Source organism: Sapajus apella, unplaced genomic scaffold, assembly GCF_009761245.1.
Source record: "Sapajus apella isolate SASKATOON/1434 unplaced genomic scaffold, GSC_monkey_1.0 scaffold12, whole genome shotgun sequence".
Classification (NCBI taxonomy): domain Eukaryota; kingdom Metazoa; phylum Chordata; class Mammalia; order Primates; family Cebidae; genus Sapajus; species Sapajus apella.
In genome coordinates this window covers 24,009,128-24,031,710 of record NW_022436952.1, presented here as the reverse complement: position 1 = coordinate 24,031,710, position 22,583 = coordinate 24,009,128, and the positions used below count along the sequence as shown (strand labels likewise).

Here is a 22,583-nt window from a genome sequence, read left to right as displayed (position 1 = left end):
CCTGCGGGCGGTTGACTCTTTCAGACAAGTGAGTTGTCCTGTTCTCCTGGCCATGTCTAGGAGATGTTTGTCAATGGTTTTTAAAATGGTTGAAACGAGGCACCCTCAAATGGGTGCAAACCCTAGAGCCTTGAGTGAAACCAACTACTCCGTGTGAAGTCCTCATAGTCCTCATAGGTGTCGTCCAGTCTTGTGGCTCCCTCTGACTGGTCACTGCTGCATTGTATCTGGCTGGCTGATGTCTTCGGTGATGAGCTTGAAGCCTGTGTTTGGGAGATAGTGTGGACCTCGGAGGCAGACAACAGCTGCAGCAGCATTAACCAGACTTGAGCACGCCTGGGTATCTCCACCGACCCTGCCAGGGCAGGGACCATGGCTGTCCTGCTCACTGTGACGCCCCAGCACCTTGCATGGTGCCCAGAATGCACCAACTAGGGGACTCAGTAAATACTTGTTGAATGATTCAATAAATTCATGCCCTACTGGATTTGCCAATAGTGAAATGAAACCTAAGTCTGGGCTTGGATTGTTTTATAAATTGATGTACATTTATGATCATTTCTCTTGTGTCCAGCTCACCTGCAGACCCCAAGGGCTGTGAGTCCCAGAAATGCTTGGGCCAGTCCTGCCTCAGCCCCTTTCCCAAAAGGAGCCCTTTGAGAAGCCAGCTCAGAATGACCCCCACGTGTATGCAGGAGTCAGGTGTGTGGGCAGCCACTGTTGCTCAACCCAGCCATTTCAGGAGCTGCGGAAAATGGGGCTCAGAAAAACACACTGGGGGCAGAATACCTAAGATTTATAAACAGGAGTTGAACAATTTCTAAATAAATAGCATACCAAATAGAGCAGCACAGCAATGAAGGAAATACAGACTACCTCAAACTCCTAAAAATAACTCAAGTATTTTTATGATTCAGAACCAGTCATTTAAGGAGAAACTTCTTTTTCTTTCTTTCTTTGTTTTTTTTTTTTTGTTTGTTTGTTTGGTTTTTTTTTGAGACAGAGTCTTGCTCTGTCACCCAGGCTGGAGTGCGGTGGCACAATCTCAGCTCACTGCAACCTCTGCCTCCTTGGTTCAAGCAATTCTCCTGCCTCAGCCTCCTGAGTAACTGGGATTACAGGCACCCACCACCACACCCGGCTAAGTTTTGTATTTATAGTAGAGACGTGGTTTCACCCTCTTGGCCAGGCTGATCTTGAACTCCTGACCTCATGATCCACCTGCCTTGGCCTCCCGTGGTGCTGGGATTACAGGTGTGAGCCATCATGTGAGGTCAGGAGAAGTTTCTTTTGAAATCAGACCTCTGCCCACTGCCCCATTGCAGACTCCCTGCGGTAAAACCTCCCTTGACCTCCCTCCAGGGCTCTCTGTCTACACAGTGGGTCACGTCCCAACTGGTTCCTTTTCCATTGAGTTCCAGTTCCATCCCTCCCCACAGAGCCTGCATTTGCGCAGAATCCTCAGGTGACTGTATTCACGTTATAGTTGGGGCAGCGCTGGTGGAATATCCTGTCTGTGCTGATGCTCTTCTCAGGCCTTGTCCTCTCCGCCTTGTCCAAGAGAGGCCCAGAAGAACGGCTCCCTGACTGTAGGTCTCGACAGCTTTGGTCATCATTGAAAACAGTGCAGTTACTAGATAATTGTCCATCTCCACCTCAGACAGGAAGCACCCTGGGGATAGGACTCCATCTTACCTGCTGCTGTCACCACAGCACCTGGTCCTTTTATCATTGATTGATTGATTGAGAGGGAGTCTTGCTCTGTTGCCCAGGATGAAGTGCAGTGGTGCGATCTTGGTTCACGGCAACCTCCACCTCCTGGGTCCAAGCAATTCTCCTGCCTCAGCCTCCCAAGTAGCTGGGATTACAGATGCCCGCCACCACACCCAGCTAATTTTTTTTTTTTTTTTTGTATTTTAGTAGAGTTGGGGTTTCACTATATAGGTCAAGCTGGTGTTGAACTCCTGCTCTCAAATGATCTGCCCACCTCGGCCTCCCAAAGTGCTGGGATTATAGGCATGAACCACCATGCCTGGCCAACCACCTGGTCCTTTTAAAGGCTTCAGCCAAGGCTTCGTTGAAGGAGTCAACAACAGTCACCTCCTGGAGCAGTTTGCACTTAGAGAAATAGCATCTTAGGCAGAGGGGAATAAACATTTACATACCTCGGAGGCAGCGGGCGTCATGATCTCCCTGATTCAGGATTTCTCAAACTCAGCACTATGGACACTTGGCAGGCTCCGTTTGTGGAGACTGTCCCGTGCATGGTAGGAAGTTTAGCACCCTCTGTGGTTTCTATCCACTGGATGCAAGCAGCCCCTCCCTCCCCAGTCATGATAACCAAAAATGTCTGTAGACATTGCCAAATGTCCACTAGGGGAAAAATTGCCACCGATTGAGAACCGCTGTCCCCCAGGGCAGTTGTGAGCTGTGCATGGTGAGTAGGTCTCCTGGTCCTTACCCAGCAGCCATGGACTTACCTAGCAAAGTAGCTGGCGAGGGAAGCAGCGCCCACCCCCAGCCCTCCAAGTTTCTGCCACGCCCCAACCTGCCCATGTGGCCTGGACATGTGGAAATGTGTCAGCAATCATCGCACATCCAAGAGCAGTGCGTGTCCCAGTGTGCAGGCAGCCAAGGGCTGGGGACCAGTTTTTTGAATATAAAGCCTCCAGCCTGCGATGGTGCCTATGTGAGTTTTGTTTTGTTTGGACGATTCAGCTGTTACGCTACAGAGATAACATGGTCAGTCTTCTCAAAAGAACCACTCTGGAATGGAGAAGAGATGGTGATCCTGTGTGCTAGAGGGCTGCAGTGGGGTTCTGGGACCCAGACCAGAGCCCCTGAGGAGCCTATCACCAAATGGCCTTCTTGCTCCAGTGGGAAGCCCCTGGGCCATGTGAAGTCTGGGGGAGCCAGGACCAGAGTCCCTGAGAGACAGGGTCTGGATACTGCTCACCAAGTCTGCTGGATGCTCTCTGGGCCTGGGGTAGTCCTGATGGGATTGAGAGTGAGTTTGTGAGGGTCTTTTGGGGTGGGCCAACACCTATGGTGTGGTAAATTCCTGAAAAGCAATGGATGCAGATTCAGTCTCTGTATGCAAGGGCCCTATTCAGAGTTCCAGGAAGAGTCCAGGGCACTTAGATTTGGAATTTTCTCTCTAAAGCACAGCAGTCTACTTGAGCAGACAGAAGTTAAATTGGTGAGTTAAAGTAGTTGAAAGCAACAATAAAAGAGACATCACAAGGCCATGCCTTGTCAGGAAGTGGTTCAGGTAGTAAATCCTCTATCTGCCCTACCTGTCTAACTAACTGTCTCTTTACATACCTGCTTGCCTGTTTACCTGCCCACCTACTTATCCATCCATCCATGCACCCATCCATGCATCCATCCATTCATTCATCCATCCATCTATGAATCTGTCCATCCATTCCAGCCATCCATTCATCCTTTCTCTCATACCATCCATCCATCCATCCATCCATCCACTCACCTATCAACCCCATTCATCCATCTGTCCATCCATCCATCCATCCATCCATCTTCTCTCTTGTTTGCTTTCTCTCTCTGTCTCGTTTACACAACAAAAATGTATGAAGGCCTTCTGTGGGCTGGAGGATATAAGAGCAAACACTGTCCCTATCCTCAACAAACCAACACAGTTAATGAGAGATTAGTCGCACTTGATCAGAGAGTTTGCTGACATGAGTTTGTTCCCTCCATTAGATGGGGAACCCATGGACAGTTGAGAGTGCATTGTCCATCTCTGTATCTCACATAGCCTGTAGAACAGAGCTGGGCGCATAGCTCAAGCACTGCGTATGCATTGAATTGACCTGACCTGCGGAGTGGAAAGGGGTTGGGCAGTTCCAGGTTGGCGGGAGAGGGAGAGGGGCAGAAAGGCAGGAATGTTGAGAGGTAAGAAGTGGCCACAGGCATGTGTTGAAATAGGACTTAGAGGACTTTTTGATGGGGAAAGAAAATAGGAACCCATCACTTGGGCCTCTCTCCCCATTGGGTTTCTGGTTGGAAAGTGGGGCCTCTCGCCCTCCTACTTTCCTTTCCCTTGTTATGCCCTGGGTCTGAAATGCAGCCACATGTGATGCATCCTTGGTGATCCCCACATGACAGCCAAAGAGGGGCGCAAATCTTAGGGTTTCTATGGGTGGCTGGGGTAACCCTGGGTAAGAGGCAGAGCCTCACTGGCCCGGGCAGGGCTTCTGTTGTTGCCCCTGCTGCTTCCTCAGAGTGTCTCTGCTGCCGCCAACCCCCTTTTCTCCAGGCTGACCTCTCTATTCTTACAAAGCTGCCCTTTCCTCCCTGCCTTGAAATCTGATAATGAAACTAATACCTAATATTTTTGCCTCCAAGAGATGCAGGAGGTAAACAGGAAGGCACGAAGGATTAAGGTGTCTCTCTGAGGAAGGGGCGAGGGACAGGCCGGGAGTTAGGTGACGCCTCTGTGTGAAGCCGAGGGATCCAAATGTGAGCTGCTTTGCCCAATGCATTTTTCCATTTGTGCAGAGAAAATAAAACAAAGAGAAAAGAAAACAAGCTGTAAAATGCTTTGCAGAAGTCTGAGTGTGGGCATTGCCACTTGATGTCTCCTGACAGCTCCAAGAAGCAGGGGAGGGAAGGGAGCCCTGCCTTTTGATGTTCGCCTCAGAGTTTTCTTTTGTGTGACCAGTTGTTTAGGAAGAACCTTTTGTTGGCATAAGGTGCGTATGGAAGAGAGCTACCAGCCCCCAGCTTCCTCTTGGAATGGGAAAGGTGGGGGCTGAGCTCCCAGAAGGGGCTCAGAGGCTAGGGCAGGCCCCGCTGGGAAATGCGGGACAGCTGCCTTTACAGAGGAGAACATTTGCCTCCAAGAAGGATGGGACGATGCTGTTGCTGGGCCTTTCCTGGTACAAGGGAGGCCTGAGGAAGTGAGGCCTGGGTGTTGCTTCCAGATCCCTGTCCCCAGGCAGGTGTGACAGGTCCTGTGATTTCTGTGTTTGTAGGAAGATGTAGATCCTGGCTGTAGTCTAGACCAGCTGTTACTTCCAGTGATATGGGTCCTTTCCTCTGAGCCAGTGGACCAGGAGCCAGAAGTCTTAGGTTCTCGTCCGGGGTCCCCCTGGCTCTGTGGTCCTGGGCTGGTTGGCCATTGCATCTCTCTGAGCAGGCCCCTGTCACTCTTGTCTGGCAGAGTATGTCCAAAAAGAGTGAATGTGCACAGGTGTGACAGTCTTCTGCGGGAGGGAAGGTGCAGCTGTAGCCTCTTACTTTGCACCTGGTTGAACTCAGCCCTGGGGACATTTGCTGGAGGACACTTAGCAAGGCTTTGGGAGTTCAATTTGGCTTCCGGATGCTTTCAGACTTCAGGGCAGAAGCTGTCTTTTTTGCTGCATCCCACACTGCTTTCTCTAGAGCCCCTGTCTACCTCTATTTGTAAATGAAGTGACTAATGGGTGAGTGACTTGGCAGTGACTCTAGGAAGAGACTTAAAGAAGCTTGTCTTAACATCAGAGAGACATATTAAAGAGGCAAATGTTTTTCCAAGGATCACAAATTAAAGTAACATGTGAATAAGAAACTGTTAAAAATATTTACAGCTTATATGGCAGAAAAGACAAATGATTTTTCATCCATCCTACATAAGATGGCTACACAGCATGAAAAAAGTCCACCTTATTTGAAAACTGGGCAAATGGCATGAACAGGCAATGCACAAAAAGGAAATATAAATAGAAAAACAACACATGGAGAAATGCCCAACCTTCCTAGTAATCAAAGACCTGCAAATTAAAATCGTGTGTGTGTGTGTCCTCTCTCAGACAGCATGGCAAAGATTTTTTTAAAAGAATGCTGATATCAAATGCATATTACTCTTTTCAAGCATGTGGTGAAATATGAGCTCTCATATCCTGCTGGTGGGAGTATAAGCCAGTACAACCTTTCTTGAGGGCAGTTGGGCAGTTTGGAGCCAATGTTAAAAACACGTAGATTTAAAATTCAACCCAGTAATTCCATGTTGAGAAATTTGTGCTACAACAGTAATCAGAGCAGAGCACAAATATATATGTTCAAAGGTGGTTCAAGGTGGTTACCTTGAATAAGGTGTTCAAAGGTAGTTAACATTTATAATAGTGAAAAATGGAAAACCACCTAGCTTCCCAACCCTGGGAGGTCCTTCTTTTTTTTTTCTTTTTTTGAGATGGAGTCTTTGTTGCTCAGGCTGGAGGGCAGTGGCATGATCTCAGCTCACTGCAACCTCCGCCTCTTGGGTTCAAGCCATTCTCCTACCTAAGCCTCCCGAGTAGCTGGGACTACAGGTACGTGCCACCACGCCTGGCTAATTTTTTGTATTTTTAGTGGAGATGGAGTTTCACCATGTTAGCCAGGATGGTCTCGATCTCCTGACCTTGTGATCTGCCTGCCTCTCAAAGTGCTGGGATTACAGGCATGAGCTACTATGCCTGGCCAAGGAACATCTTTTAAATGCCTCCACTTCTGACTCCAGGGGGCCCACTATGCATAACCATACAACACAGTGCCAGATGACTCTATTTTTTCATTTTTTGTGATAGGGTTTTACTTTATGGCTCAGGCTGGAGTACAGTGCTGCCATCTCGGCTCACTGCAATCTCCACCTCCCAGGTTCAAGCTGTTCTCCTGCCTCAACCTCCGGAGCACCTGGGATTATAGGCGCCAACCACCACGCCAAGCTAAGATTTATATTTTTTAGTAGAGACAAGGTTTTACCATATTGGCCAGGCTGGCCTTGAACTCCTGGCTGTAAGTGATCTGCCCACCTCCGCCTGCCAAAATGCTGGGATTACAGGTGTGAGCTACCATGTGTAGCCCAGACAACTTTTAAACATTATATTTGACATGAGAAGATGTTCATTATTATGAAAAGGAACACCCACAAAACTAGATGTATACAAGTATGATGTATTTTGGTAGGAAAGAATTAAATAGCTCCATGACTGAGCAAGTGTTCTTTCTTTTTCCTTTCTCTTCCTGCTTTTGTTTTTCTAGTGCATGAATTATATATATATTTCTTAGGCTGGGTGAGATGGCTCATGCCTATAATCCCAGCACTTTGGGAGTCCGAAACGGGCAGATCACTTGAGCCCAGGAGTTCGAGACCAGCCTGGGCAACATGGTGAAACCATGTTTCTACAAAAAATACAAAAAATTAGTTGGGCATGGTGGCATTTGCCTGTAGTCCAGCTACTCGGGAGGCGGAGGCAGGGGAATGGCTTGAACCCAGGAGGCGGAGGTTGCAGTGAGCCAACATCGCTGCACTCCAGCCTGGGTGACAGAGCCAGACTCCGTCTCAAAAAAAAGACAGTCATACTGGCGTACAGCCTACTCTAAGGGCTTTGTTTTAAGACTCAGTCTCCAAATACAGTCACATTCTGAGGTACTGGGAGTTATGGCTTCAACATATGAATTTTGGGAGAACCTCAGCCATGGTACTGTTAAGTGCCTAATAAATGCTTCTGGGTGCAAACGGGAGGAGCCAAGGAGGGACTCCTGAAGCACGAGTCTGACTGCCTGGCTCTGCCAGTGGCGAAGGGAGGCGTTGGGGGGTGGGATTTCTCTTGGCGCCTGTGGGTGCCCGTCCTCCCCGCGCCCCTACGGCTGACACCTCTCCCTCTCTTCCCCACAGCCTGCAACTGCAACCTGCATGCCCGGCGCTGCCGCTTCAACATGGAACTCTACAAGCTCTCGGGGCGCAAGAGCGGAGGTGTCTGCCTCAACTGTCGCCACAACACGGCCGGCCGCCACTGCCACTACTGCAAGGAGGGCTACTACCGAGACATGGGCAAGCCCATCACCCACCGGAAGGCCTGCAAAGGTGGGTACACGCGGCGGGGCAGGGGACTGGGGAGACCCTGGGAACCTCAGTCCTCCCGCTCCTTCCTCGCCTCCTTTCTATTTTCTTACAGTCTACGTACAATTTGGCATTGACTGAGGTCACCTCTCTCTCTGTCTCTCTCTCTGTCTCTCTCTGTCTCTCTTACACACACACACACACACACACACACAGTCTCTCTCTTTCTCTCTCTCTCTGTCTGTCTGTCTTACAAGGCCTCCCTGGTATTTGGAGGTGTAAGCCATAACAAAGGGACGATGGAGACATGGCTGAAAGGAGAAGGGAGAACGTGTGATCCCCTCCAAGGGTGCAGGGCTGCGGCCGCCAACACCTCTCCCTCCCCTCCCCCTCCCGGGCTTCTCCTCCCCACAGGTGTGCTGCATACCAGAGGGCGGCGAGTCATGTTCGCTGGGCTTACTGTCTCGGGACAAAGGACTCTCTTTTACCAAATGCACACAGACACACTTCTTTGGATATGTGAGCACCATCCCTCACTACCCGCCCCCCTGACACACACACGCACGCACGCGTGCACGCACACATACAGTCACAGCAAGGTCGGCAGTTTCAGGGGCAGGGTCTCAGAAGGAACATTTAATCTATCTGCAAATAGCTTTGCTTCTCAGGCCCAAAAAAAAAAAAAAAAAAAAATGGGAGACTCTATTTTCGTCCAGTGAAGCAAGTCCTAATGTTTTAACTTTCTGCTGTTTGTTTTTCTCCTACCAACAAAAATGAAGCAATGGTCAGATGATTCAGAGAAGCTGATGAAATGCCAGGGAATTTAGTGATACTGGAGGGTAAGAAGTGGGGGCCCCCATCCTACAATAGATTTTGGGAATTCCAGGAACCAGGGCTTTCCGGCTCCAAAACTTGTGGCCTAGGACCAGGGCCTGCAGTGAACATGGCTTCCCAAGAAGGGATTTACCTCTGAGAGCTCTTGGGCAGCACCTCAGCATGGGTGGGGTGCTGACCTGGATACTTGTATAGACCCTGGCTCAGCAGGGTCCCAAGCCATAGCAGACAGGCCCAGGTTCGTCTGCAGGAGAGAAACCTTTCTGTGGCCACCACTTAGCATATGGATGAAGCAAAAGTGTCATCTGCTTAACAGGAAGTCCACCAGATGTGGGGCACTTGTGTGCAGGACTGGCTAGATAATTTGCAGGGCCCAGTGCAAAATGAAAATAGGGGCTTCCAGCACTTTGGGAGGCTGAGGCGGGCGGATCACCTGAAGTCAGGAGTTCGATACCAGCCTGGCCAACATGGTGAAACCCTGCCTCTACTAAAAATACAAAAATTAGCTGGGTATGGTGGTGTGTGCCTATAATCCCAGCTACTCAGGAGACTGAGGCAGGAGAATCGCTTGAACCCGGGAGGTGGAGATTGCAGTGAGCCAAGATTGCACCACCGCACTTTAGCCTGGGTGACAGAGTAAGACTCTATCTCAGAAAAAAAAGAGAAAATAGGGGGCTTTTAATTCCAAAGCTATTAAGAATTTTGAAACAAGGACAACAGACTTTTAACCAAGCTGGTGCCTTTCTGAGCATGGGGCCCATGAATCCAGCCCAGCCCTGCTTGTGTGGAACACTTTTCTCAAAGTAAAATAGAATAAAATAAACAGGTTCCGAATCTGTCTCCTCCAGGAGAAATCCCTTGATTCCGCTGCGCAGGCATGGGTAGAGTGGCTCCCAAGATGCAAGCAAGATGTCCTTCTGTGTCTGTAGACTTAGGGCTGCCTCTGGTGGTTGCCAAGAGAAACATGAGCAGAAAGGTAGCTGGGCTGTTGCCACGTTTTTTTAAAAAATCATGATTTCAGGTGGGAATCCCCCAGAAGACTGAGCAGAGAATGAACGGGAAGGTGGCCCAGGCATAGGGACCCGAGAAACATCTGCAATGCTAGAAAGGTGTGAGCAGGACAAGCCCCGGGAGAGATGGCTTTGGGCTTTCAGAGAACACAGTTGGAAGGTATCCAGCTCCTTTGCCTGTGCCCAGAGTGTTTGTTGTGTCTCTTTTACAGAATAAATTGAGGCCAGGGGTCTTGTAAACAGCTGGCTTGCACGTAAATTTCTTGGGAATTCAGCCAAGAAATTTTACCCAAGAGTGGCCACGCAGGTGGGCAGTCCTATGCCTGCAAGTGAGAGGGTCTGGGTGAGGAGAGGCAGTGGTCCCTTCCTGTCATGTCAGTTTCCACTGCCCAAGCAGAAATGTGTGTTTCCCAGGGAGGTAAGAAGGAGCAGGGCCTGGTCACATCCACCTAACCACTGTTGGTGTGGGCAGGGAAAAGAGCCATGTGCAGCCTCTCACCACTCAGACTGAGAGATGTCAGGAAGCCACAGGGTCCCGCAAACCTGCAGGTGTTTCTCCAGGGCTCTGCCACTCTGGCTGAGGCCTGATATTGCCCACCTTCCTTTACTAGTTTCTAGAAGGGTCAGATGTAAACAGATGAGGGTATATTCTTGTTTTATGATTTCCAATACTGTGGCCAGCCTAGGCAGCTGTGTCTTCCTTCCCAGCCCTGGACAGCATTTGCCCCTGCCTTGGTGGGAACTCTGGAAGAATGACTCATAGTAGGGGAAAACCTAAGAATGGCTTCAGCTCAGAAAGACACAGGCAAATTCTGCTCAGAAAGACTCAGGCAAATTCATATTCCTGAAATATGGCAGGAAAGGGTGGGACTCTTAGTGCCTCTTGACTGGGGAGGAAAGAGCGTTTCAAGGAAACTGCCATCTGATTGGTGAGGAAAGACAGTGTTTCAAGGAACTTGTCACCTGATTGGTGATGGAAACTATGCTTAAAAATAATTGCCACCTGATTGGTGAGGAAACACAGTGCTTTGAGGTTTCTGCTTTCTGATTGGTGAGAAAAAGCATTGCCTGAAGGGCTCTGCTTCATGATTGGTGGGAAAATATCTGCTCTCTGGTGAGCAAAAATTTGACCCAAAAGACCCAGCCATCTGATTGGTGAGGAAAGACATCTCTGGAAAGTCCAGATCTTTCCTCTCAACTCTTGGGCTGTCATGCTCTTAGGGGATATGGGACACTTCCCACCGAAAAAGAGGCCCTGAGAACTTGGCAGGAACCATCTTTAGGAGAAGTTCAGATGCCGGCGGGATGTGTACCCTTGAGATCTTCACACAGGGGTCTCATGGTCAACCCCCTACCACTACCACCACCACAAGTGTCTCCTGCCTTGTGTTGCCAGAGCCAGATGGTTCAAGGAAATGGTTTCTTGGGCGGAAGCACTTTGGCCCCAGTATTTGATCTTTGACAGTTTGCTCTCAGAGGCTTCTGAAATTTTGTAGGTTTGGTGCTGCCCCCAGACCCTGGCTTTTTTGTTGTTGCTGTTGTTTAGACAGAGTCTCGCTCTGTCATCCTGGCTGGAGTGCAGTGGGGTGATCTTGGCTCACTGCAACCTCCGCCTCCTGGGTTCAAGCGATTCTCCTGCCTCAGCCTCCCAAGTAGCTGGGATTTCAGGTGTGTGCCACCATGCCCAGCTAATTTTTGTATTTTTAGTAGAGACAGGGTTTTACCATGTTGCCCAGGCTGGTCTCCAACTCCTGATCTCAGGTGATCCGCCCGCCTCAGCCTCCCAGAGTGCTGGGATTACAGGCGTGAGCCACCCTGCCTGGCTGGTTAGGCCCCAGATTTTGAGATTGACTTCCGGGAGCCCCGTCATAGGCCTTCAGGTGAGGGCTGCACTTCTTTGTTTCAGACGAATTTCACAGGGGAACAGGGACAAAGGGCAGGGGTTCTTGACTCTTAAATTGGCTTGGGAATGGCCTCTGGGGCCTCTTTACCCCCCACTTCTCAGGGCCTGGGCAGGGGGCCGAGGCCACCCATATATTGCTGGTGATTGGCTGACTGGGAACCTTGTCCAGTGCAGAGCAGGGGTGACCCAGACAAGAACAGACTGGCATAAGGGCATCAGATTCCAAACATTACTATGTAGTTGCCCCATTTGGGAAGTTTTGTAACAACAAATTTGTTGGGTCCTTTCTACCCTCCCCTGGTTTAGAAGCAAACCAGGGCTGGCAGGGCTGGTGTGTACAAAGGACTGTAATAAACATACCCAGGGAACAGGCGGCTGCACTCTCCAGCTATTCAGTGCGATTTCACAGCACTGGGACGGCCTCATTATGGTGCGAGCTGTTGTCCTATACAAAGTCAGATGAGATAAATTTCTCCCTTTTCTCCGCCGAATGGTTTGTGAATGATACTCGTCTTGGAATCTATCAAAAGCTAGGAGGTTTTGTTTACCATTTGTCTTCTTTATGGACTTTGGGGGCTCTTTCTCTTTAGAGCCGGCAAAGATGACGTTGCCATTTAACCATTTCAGTCATGCCCCCATTGATAACAATATTAATTTATCATTTTCCCAAACCATCTGTGATGGATAAAGACATTCCAGGAGTCTCCCGTGAACCGAATTGTGATGAGAATTAAGAAATTAACCACTGCATCCAGCATCCCCATACAAAGGGCTTGCATTCCATGTCACTGAGCTGCCTGTTTGCTTCTCTCATTGTCCCTTCCCCCTTCAAGCCCACAGTTCGTGTGGCTGAATGAAGGCTAAGAAGGTGCTCGAGTCCCAGGAAGATGCGATAATTAGCCAGGGTAAAAGCATGCAACCGTCCTCACATCTTTGCTAGGACATTTTTGCGACTTCTGTCCACCCCTTATTTCTTCCAGCAGCTCAGCCAAGGGGAAATGAACGCTATGGTCTTGCCCGCTCTGTTTCCCTGGGCCACTTTGTGTGGGGCGGGGCTCCCCATGACTTTCTCATTGGTGATTCTCTGCCTTCACTTTATCATCAACATTATTTATCTGTAACTTACGCTGTGAGTCTCACCCTTGGCCGTGCATTGAAACCACTTGGGGAGATTTAAAAACACTGCCACCTGGATCCCACTCCCAGAAATTCTGGTTTAATTCATGGGTCCGGATGAGATCTGGGCATTGGGAATTGGGAAAAGCTCCCCAGGTGATTCTAATGTGTAGCCAACACTGAGAACCACAGAGAATAAGAAATGAGGATGGTGAGTTGCTCTTGGTAGTGTTAAGGGGAAGACTTGCAGGCAGCCTAGACCCCAGGTTTATTCTTTTGAGGAGAGAGATTGATAACCAATTAATTTAAATGTTTTTTTATGATTCTCTTGATGAAAACGGGGCTGGTGGGCATTTAAATTTCTTTTTTATTTTTTTGAAACATTGTCTTGCTCTGTCACCAGGCTGGAGTGCAGTGGCACAATCTCAGCCCACTACAACCCTCCACTCCCTAGTTCAAGCGATTATCCTGCCTCAGACTCCCAAATGCACCACCACGTCCAGCGAATTTTTGTATTTTTAGTAGAGACGGGGTTTCGCCATGTTGGCCAGGATGGTCTCATTCTCCTGACCTCGTGATCCACCTGCCTTGGCCTCCCTAAGTGCTGGGAATACAGGCGTGAGCCACGGCATCCAGACCCTAAATTTTTTAGATTTGAAAATCTTACCGGGCAAGGCTGGGAGCTTAGCTAGTGCAGCCTGATCAAGGCACAATATCAGACAGTCATCAGTGCCAGATAGATAGGGCGCGCATGTCCGTGCGTGAATATGTATATTTAGATCTGATCATTTGTGGATTTATTCACAGCACAGCAAAGTTCCTGGGCCCCTGCCCTTCTTGGCCTTTCTGACTCTAAGATATTATCCACCTACCCTACAAAAGCCTTAGGGGCACCCTTCAATATGTGGATCCCTTGTCACATTTCCATTACCCCTATTTCCATTTTTGTGTTTTTTGGGGGGGTGCAGGGAAAAGGGTTGGTCATCTGAGGCAGGAAGGTACTTAGTGGCTGGAGCAGCTCCAGCTTTGAGGACAGAGACCCCAACCCAAGGAGTGGCCTTCATGATGGCCAGGTAAGGATAGTACCTACTGGGAGAGACTGACACTTTAGACACTACAGTTGGGAGAGAGAATTCCCAGTGGAAGAGCTTCACCCCAACTGTGATCCGTGTGGATGCATCTTTTCACTTGGGGGACACAAGCATCCCTACCTACAGATTTGGCTCCATGTTCAAAGTCTATAGGGTATCAGATAAGCCTGGTGACCTCTCTGGACCTGTCTCCTCATCTGTGGGATTATATTCAGGTTTCTGGCCCCTGAATCCCTTCCAGCTTTGACATTCCACATTCCACATGCTTCTCAAACAGTCAACGTCTTAGGAGAACCTGATACAATAGGACAATTCTTTGTGGCAGTGAAGTTTGTGATGTGGTGACTCAGAAAAGCTGGTAGAGCCAGGAAATTAAGTGGAGGTGGTTTTATTCCTAAGTCTTTACAGATGAAAAGAGCCCCTGATCTTGTGACTCCACCCATGTGGTGCCCTGTGCCAAATGGGATCTTCTTGGCCCAGCTGTTCTCATTCCCCGGGCGTCCTTGGCCAGTCTGTGTTTTTACCTCCCTGGATATGAGTTCCCTCATCTCTCAGGCCCACCCTCATCCCCAAATGCCACATAGAAATTCCTGGAGGATCAGCCAGGTGCAGTGGCTCACACCTATAATCCTCACACTTTGGGAGGCCAAGGCGAGTGGATCACCTGAGGTCAGGAGTTCAAGACCAGTCTGGACAACATGGTGAAACCCCATCTCTAGTAAAAATACAAAAATTAGCCAGGCTCAGTGGCACATGCCTGTAATCCCAGCTACTAAGAAGGTTGAAGCAGGAGAATCGCTTGAGCCCGGGAGGCGGAGGTTGCAGTGAGCCAAGATTGTGCCATTGCACTCCAGCCTGGGCAACAAGAGTAAAACTCTGTCTCACACACACACACACACACACACACACACACACACACACACACACAGAGAGAGAGAGAGAGAGAGAGAGAGAGAGAGAGAGAGAGAGAGAGAAAAGAAAGAAAAGATCATTGAGCTCCCCAGGATAATGTAAGTTCTGGGTTTGGCCAGCGCATGAAGGGCATTTTACTTGGGGAAATAGTGTCTTTGGGCTTTTGCTGCCAGCAGAGCACTTGTGGGGCCGTGGCGTGGGGGTAGTAAACAGGTTTGGGATGCACAGCTTTGAAAAGCATGGAACCTGGAGTTATTTAGACCAGAGTTCAGGTTCCACCTCTGGGGGCAAGACATTTATTCTTGGGAGCCTCAGTTTTCTTACCTGCAAATGGGGATTGTAGTCCCTCCTCCCTCCTCTCTCTCCTAGAGCTATGGTGCAGATTACATGAGATGATGTGGAGGATGTGCTGGCATACTGGAGCATGCATTCCATACATGGTAGCTATTATGATTATTTGTGCAAGTCAGGGAAAACAGATCCGCCACTGTCGGCGCACACGCAAAGTGGAGGCGCTTCCTTGGCTCCCCGGTTGCTTTAGTTCTTTCTGTGAGTGGTGGCCCTTGGACTTTAGTTCTTTCCATGAGGTGTGGGCTTTGCAGCTAATTCCCCCAGGACTGGGCAGGGCCCCGGGGATTGGCCCTAATGCTGTTGTACACTCTTAATAAAGAATTTCCATGCTTTGGGAGCAAAGATGACAGGTTGAAGGGCGGAGATGTGCCCGGCAGCTGCTTGTGGAGACGCAGCACAGGGAGGAGGGGACAGGCTGCGCACATCCAGATCCGGTTCTGGAAATGCGAAGGAAGAGCAGGCAGCCTCTGAGGGACTCCTTGATTGGACTGGGACTCAGGGCTGATGGGAGGCCTGAGCTGGCCTGAGCTGCCTCACTTGCGGCAGCTTCCTGCCCCCGCTGTGTCATACAGCCCTGCCCTCCTGCCCCAAGCTCCTGACACACACACACACACACACACACGCACGCACGCACGCACGCACGCACACGCGCACACACACACACACACACAACCATTTGCAAGACCTGTGCTTTTCTCCCTGGCTGTAAAACAGGTGCAGGAAGACGATAGTTAACTAGATCACAGAGTGTCAAATAACCCGGTTTGGGATTATGGGGCTCCCCTCCCCCCTCCACTTCCTGCTGTCTGCACCTTGATCCGAAAGTGGCAGAGAAAGGAGAGGCTGAGCAACTTGAAACATTTATTCTTTTGTGCCTCGTTAGCAACTGCTGGGGGAAAGGAAAGCCTCGTTTAGGAGGAGGTTGACACAGACAGCTGAAATGACGTTTGGGGATTATCTTTGGATTTCAGCGATCTTCCCTCCCTTGTTAATACAGAGAATTTAAGAGTAGAGAGTGCAGCGGCACTGGACCACGGATGACCTGGGGTAGAAGGGGACTGTCACTCCACCTGCCTCCTCATTGTTTCTTCCAGATGTGCAGGGGAAGCAAAATGCCCCCCCTCCCCACCAGGAGAGGACAGCAGATTGGCCTGAGTTACATCCAGATTGGTGACAAGATTGTTTGTTCATTTGATTCAGCACATGTTTGCATTGCATGCTAGACATGGTCCCTTGGAGCTTGCTTTTTGATGGGAGGTTGACAATAAACAAAGAAGAAAAAGGAAGATAATGGCTGATAGTGGCGGGTTCCGTGGAGGAAAGCAGCAGGGTGGAAGGAGAGAGTAACCGGAAGCTGCACTACGCAGTGGCCCTGGCGAGGCTTCCTGCAGACAGGACTTTTGAGATGAGACCTGGGGTGTGGGGAGAAAACAGCCACAAGGAAGTTGAGGGAAGAGCATTCTAGGAAGAACCAAAGTCTAGAAGCAGGAAAGGGCTTGGTGGGCCTTGGTCAGAAGGGAAGAGAGGGAGGAAGAAGTGGGTAGAGTTAGCTCCTTGGTGTCTGGAGAGAGGGTGGGTCCTATTCTATCAGCATTGGAAGGCTGGAAGGAGAGTGACATGTCAGGCTCACCTTTTAAGAAGCTCCTTCTGTAAGACAAGCCACAGACGAGGAGAAGACACTTATACATCCCACATCTGATGGAGGACTTGAATCCCAAATATGTAAATAACACTCAAAATTCAATGACAAGAAAACAAACAACCCAACTAAACATGGGCAAAGTACTTGAACGAAAGTATGTTCAAAGATGGGCAGATCACAGATAAACACGTGGAACGCCCTTAGTCATTAGGGAACCGCAACTTAAACCCGCAATGAGGGCTGGGAGCGGTGGCTCATGCCTGTAATCCTAGCACTTTGGGAAGCCGAGGCAAGTGGATCACCTGAGATCAGGAGTTCAAGACCAGCCTGGCCAACATGGTGAAACCCTGTCTCCACCAAAAATATGAAAAAAATTAGCTGGACATGGTGACATGTGCCTGTAATCCCAGCTCCTCAGGAGGCTGAGGGAGGAGAATCACTTGAATCCGGGGGGTGGAGGTTCCAGTGAGCTGAGATTGTGCCATTGCACTCTAGCCTGGGCAACAAGAGTGAAACACCATCTCAAAAAAAAAAAAACAACAACAACAACAACAACAAAAAAACACGATGAGATACCACTGTACCCCTGTTAGACAATTCCAAGTGCTGGTGAGAACGAGGAACAGCTGGAACTCTTATGAACTGCTGGAGAGAATTCAGAATGGCACTGTAGCTCTGGAAAACAGCTGGGCAACTGTTTAGAAAGTTAGACATAGACCTTCTGTAATACTCAGCAGTCTCACTCCCAGGTATTTATCCTAGATAAATGAAAATTTATGTTTACATAAAAGCCTGTACACAGATGTTTATAACAGCATCATTCTTAATTGCCCAGAACTGCAAACAGCCTGCATGTGCTTCTGCGGGTGAGTGGATAAGCAAGCTTTGGCGCATTTATGCGAAGGAATACCACCTAGCAATGAAAATGCATGGCCTGTTGATTCATGCAACATCAATGGATCTCAAATGCATCTTGCTAAGTGAAAAGGAGTAGTCGCAAAAGATGACATACCATAAAATTCATACAATTTCATTTGCACATCCTGTACACACAATGCACATACAGACAATCTTGGAATAAGACATTCTGAAAAAGATGGAACTACAGGGACAGGACAACAGGTCAGCAGTTGCCTTGGGCAGGGGGAAGGCTGCCCACCAAGAAGGAGCAGGAAGGAGTTCTTTTCTTTAATGGCATGATCTCAGCTCACCACAACCTCTGCTTCCCTGGTTCAAGCAATTCTCCTGCCTCAGCCTCCCGAGTAGCTGGGATTACAGGCATGTGCCACCATGCCCAGCTAATTTTGCATTTTCAGTAGAGACAGGGTTTCTCCATGTTGGTTAGGCTGCTCACAAACTCCCGACCTCAAGTGATCTGCCCACCTTGGCCTCCCAAAGTGCTGGGATTACAGGCGTGAGCCACCGCGCCCGGCCTTGGAGGAGGTTCTTGAGAGTGCTGGATTGTTTTGTATCCTGGTCACGGTGACGGTTATAAGAATCTATGCACATGATAAAAACCCATAAAACAACACTAAAAAATGTGAATTTTACTCTATGCAATTTAAATAATAGCAATAAGAAGAAACTCCTTCCCTAGGCTCTGACGCAGCATCTTTGGGCCTCCTTGTTCTTCATCTCACATACCTCGAGGCTCTGAACTCACTTAGATACCAGCCTCCGTGGGTCAGTATTACCTTCCCACCTCTGGCTCTCTGTCTGCCCCAGCTCTGAAAAGCTCTGCCTATCCTGTGTCTTCCCTGCCACCGGACATTAGGTCCCCTCCATTCCAAGAACGCTCTGCTGGCCTCCCCACGTTTCTTCTCTTGGTTACTGATCCTTCACCCCTGTTTTGGGGAGTGGGGAAGAAATGGGTTGTCCTGTCTCCCCTGTCCTACCTGGAGCTGCTCCAGAGAGGCTCATGCCAAGCTGACTTTCCTGTCTTCCATGCGTACGTGCCCTTGCATTGCTGCCATTTGAAGGTCCTGCCTGACCCCAAGAGCCCCTGGAGCCAGAGTCCTCAGGAAAAGCAGCCGGACCTCTGGATAGGAGCCCAGGGCAGAGTTCCAGAAGGCCTCGATGTGCACTGCAGTGGAGAGGGCGCCAGCCTCAGGAGTGTCTCCTCCCTGGCAGAGCCCATGGACCTTCAGGGATCCCACACAGAGAGTATCAGAGGGAGTGGGGAAAGGCGGCTACTTGCTCACAAAAAGTGGAGGATGAGAACCGCCTGCCATCCAGGTCTGCTTTGCCAGGAAGTCCGTGGGTACCACCTCTCTTCTCCGACAAACTGAATCTCAACAAGATTCTGGCATCATGCAGGGGGGTGCTGGTGCGGGCAGAGCCAGCAGTAGGGATGTACGGAAGGCCCGGTGTGCCCTGTGACAGGAACCCTTTCCCCTGGCATCTTGGCAAGACACTGTGAGGGATAGCAGCAGCGTGGGCAATGGTCAGAGGGTGGGGGCCGCCACCCTGGATCCTTTGGATCCAGCAGGGAGACAAAAACCTTAGCCTGTTAAGTTGTAAGTCACTTTGGTGGGACTTCAGAGGGAGAACCTTGTCCTTACAGAAGAGCCATCAGAGAGAGAAAGGCACTAGCCCAGGGTCACTGGGAGGGTGGGGGCCAGACCTGGGTCTCCTCTCACCCGTCTGAAAGCATGTGGGTCACCTGAGCTGTTTGTCCCTGTGTCATGGCCCAGAGCAAGGACTGCCAGAGTTCTCTGCTTCACTGGGAGGCTCTCCAGCCTTCTGTGTTCATGGGAAACCTGATCCTGCCACGTTCTCAGGGACCTGGGCTTCCGTCTGGCCTCACCTTTCTCTTTATGGAAAAAAACCTTGGGTAGTTTGTTTCCCATGGCCAGGTGCCGCCTACTCCGCACACACGGTGTGACCTGCGTGGAAGGGATTGACCTCCCTCTGAAAAAAGTGGCTGACTTCCAGGGACATGGGGGCCACCCAGCGGCTTCCTGTGGCGGAAGACGCTCTGACCCAGACAACGTTCTCAGAGGAATTAGGGAGGCTCTCTCTTTGTCCCCCTCACCGGAACCCCCCTCCACTCACCTAACTTCCACCTTCTCCATTGGCTCACTCCACACCTCACCCCTCTTCCCCACTGGGACCCTGTATGTCTGTGTCTGTGTGTGTCTTTGTGGATCTGAGTATATGTCTGTGTGTAGGTGAGTTTATAGATAAGAATCCGTGTGTTTGTCAGTGTGTGTATATGAGAGGGAGGGAGAGAGAATTAGTAGGAGTTTGCTTGTGTCTGTGTGTTTCTGGAAATATGTGTGAGTTTCCGTGTGTTGGTAGGAACTTTGTGTGTGTGTATTTCAGGGTCATGGGACTGCAGCAGATGCCTTTGACTTTCTCTTCCTTAAGCGTCTCTTCCTTTGGCACTGCTGGCCTGATTCTCCTTTCCAGGCCATAGAGGAACCCACTATGGCACGTCATCTGTCAACTCTCCCTACGCCTTGAAACTCACCTTTGCACAGAGGGTTTAATGTGGGCCATCTCTGTGAGTTTTTAGGAAAAGTTTTTACTTTGGGGTTCTTTGGCTGGGGATTGAGAATGAATTCCATGCAAGTCTGTTAGGACCGCATTGGGTACAGGTAATGGAAAACCCGCTTCATATTACAAGCTAGGAGCTTATTTCTCCTTGCAGAACAAGAATGACAAAGGGGGCCACCTAGAAAGCATGGTTCCCTCAGAGATCCAGGCCCTTACCCCTCTCTGCACAGGCCCCAGCCTTCTGCAGTTTTCTTTGCTGGTCCGTGGTCTCCTCTGTCTTGCACATTTCATAGGGCTGTTGCAAGGACCAAGGGATTTGATGTGTATGAGAGAGCGTGGGTGTGCTAAGGGGTTTGCAGGAGTTGCACGGGGCAGCTCCTGCTGAAGAATACTCTGCCTTGGGCAGACCCTTTGGGACCCCGATTGCCTCCCTTCCTAGAACAATGATCTACTGGTGTGGAAACACAAGTCAGTCTGCTGTGTCCATCAACCAGACTCAGGTCAGATGCTTGCAGAATCTTAGGAGAAAGATTTGGAAACCCAGCAGCAAGTGTCAGCTTGTGTTGAACCAAAGGCTGGGCCCTTAGGAAGTACCTGCTACACACAGCAGACGCAGTGACCCTGCTGTTCCCAAGGGCAGCCCTCACGCCGGCACACCTCAGCGGTCACCAGCCCGGGCAGCCCAGCAGGTCACCGCTGCGAGGGGCCGTGGGGAAGAACAGGACACCATCCTGACTCCACCCAGAATCTGCTCTGGGTCTGCCGCTGCCAAGATAAAGACAACCTGAGCCAGTGGTGGTGTCCACCTGTGACTTGGCTCTGAACCTGCAGTGACCGAGCAACCTTTGGTGAGCTCCCTTCAGCCGAGTCCAAGGATCCAGAAGTGACTGGTGCACAGCTGTGTTCCATCAGCACCGAGGGGAGAACTTGACACAAATCTTAGGATTACTGGCTGGCTAAGGGAGGTCAGCTGGTCTGAGCCCCTGGAGTCCCCACCCTGAGCCCCTGATGCTCACGCTTTCATCACGGCTTGGGACAGTAGGAGCCTGTGCGGTGGTCCTCTGTGTGCGCATGGCCGACTTAGAGGCACTGCCTATGCTCCCTCTCCCTTCTTACCATGGGATGAATTTAAGAGGCCATAGGGGAAGGTCAGAGGCCTCTCCAGCCTCCCTTCCTCCCCTCCTCCTCCTCGGTATGCCTCCATGGGTCGTCAAGGCTGGATCTTGTCTTACTATTGAGCAAAAAAGACAAACTACAGAGAATGAACTTGACTTTAGGGTACATCTAAGAAGACAATTTCCTAACAGAAGGCATTACTTTTGGCCAGGAGCGGCAGCATGCCTGTAATCTCAGCACTTTGGGAGGCTGAGGCGGGCAGATCACCTGTGGTCAGGAGTTCAAGACCAGCCTGGCCAACATGGTAAAACCCCGTCTCTACTAAAAATAAAAAAAAATTAGCTGGCTGTGGTGGTGTGCGCCTGTAATCTCAGCTACTTGGGAGGCTGAGGCAGGAGAATTGCTTGAACCTGGGAGGTGGAGGTTGCTGTGAGCCAAGATTGCGTCATTGCACTCTAACCTGGGCAACAAGAGTAAAACTCTGTCTCAAAAAAAAAAAAAAAAAAGCATTACTTCAATGTATAAGAAGTAATGGCGAGACTGGAGCAGTTCCATCTGCCTCACAGGCAGGGAGCCTACAGGCTGCCCCGGGGCCAGGGCCTGTGCCCCCACCCTCCTCCCACCTGACTGGGGCACCCCCAGCCCTGGGCCCTCACTCCCAGTGTTCCCAAGAGCTTTTGCATGTCCAGACACAACTTCGACAAACAGTTCCTCACAGTCTTCTCCCTCTCACCTCCCCCTAATTCTCCTCATTGGCCATGCCTGGGTCTGAGGCCAGCTGGGCTGGGAGAGTCCGTGTTTTTTGTTTTGTTTTGTTTTGAGACGAAGTCTTGCTCTGTCGCCCAGGCTGGAGTGCAGTGGTACAATCTCAACTCACTACAACCTCCACCCCCCGGGTACAATGATTCTGCTGCCTCAGCCTCCCAAATAGCTGGGATTACAGGTGCTCACCACCGTGCCCAGCTAATTTTTGTATTTTTAGTAGAGACGGGGTTTCTCCATGTTGGCCAGGCTGGTCTCCATCTCTTGACCTCGTGATCCACCCATCTTGGCCTCCCAAAGTGCTGGCATTACAGGCTTGAGCCACCGCGCCTGGTCAGCGAGGCCGTGTTTTGAGCAGCAGGCTCCCGCACTCAAGCCAAGCAGTGCTTGCTGGGAAGCTTTAATCTGGCTCCTTTAGAGTCTCTGCTCTCACTTGTGTTCTTGGGTTTTTTGGTCCTCATTAGCAGCCACCAGGGGCCACCCGAAATTGCTGCAGGACACGTTGCTGCAGACGACTCCCCACCTC

General features: G+C 50.2%; 1 protein-coding gene across 1 annotated transcript in view; it reads left to right on the top strand.

The window, feature by feature from the left end:
- NTN1 (netrin 1) overlaps positions 1-22,583 on the top strand; it is a 218,784-nt gene that overhangs the window by 129,777 nt on the left and 66,424 nt on the right. The window contains exon 3 of the mRNA XM_032280299.1: positions 7,658-7,846. Within this exon, the coding sequence (XP_032136190.1) occupies positions 7,658-7,846 (189 nt within the window). The remainder of the gene's footprint in view (positions 1-7,657; positions 7,847-22,583) is intronic.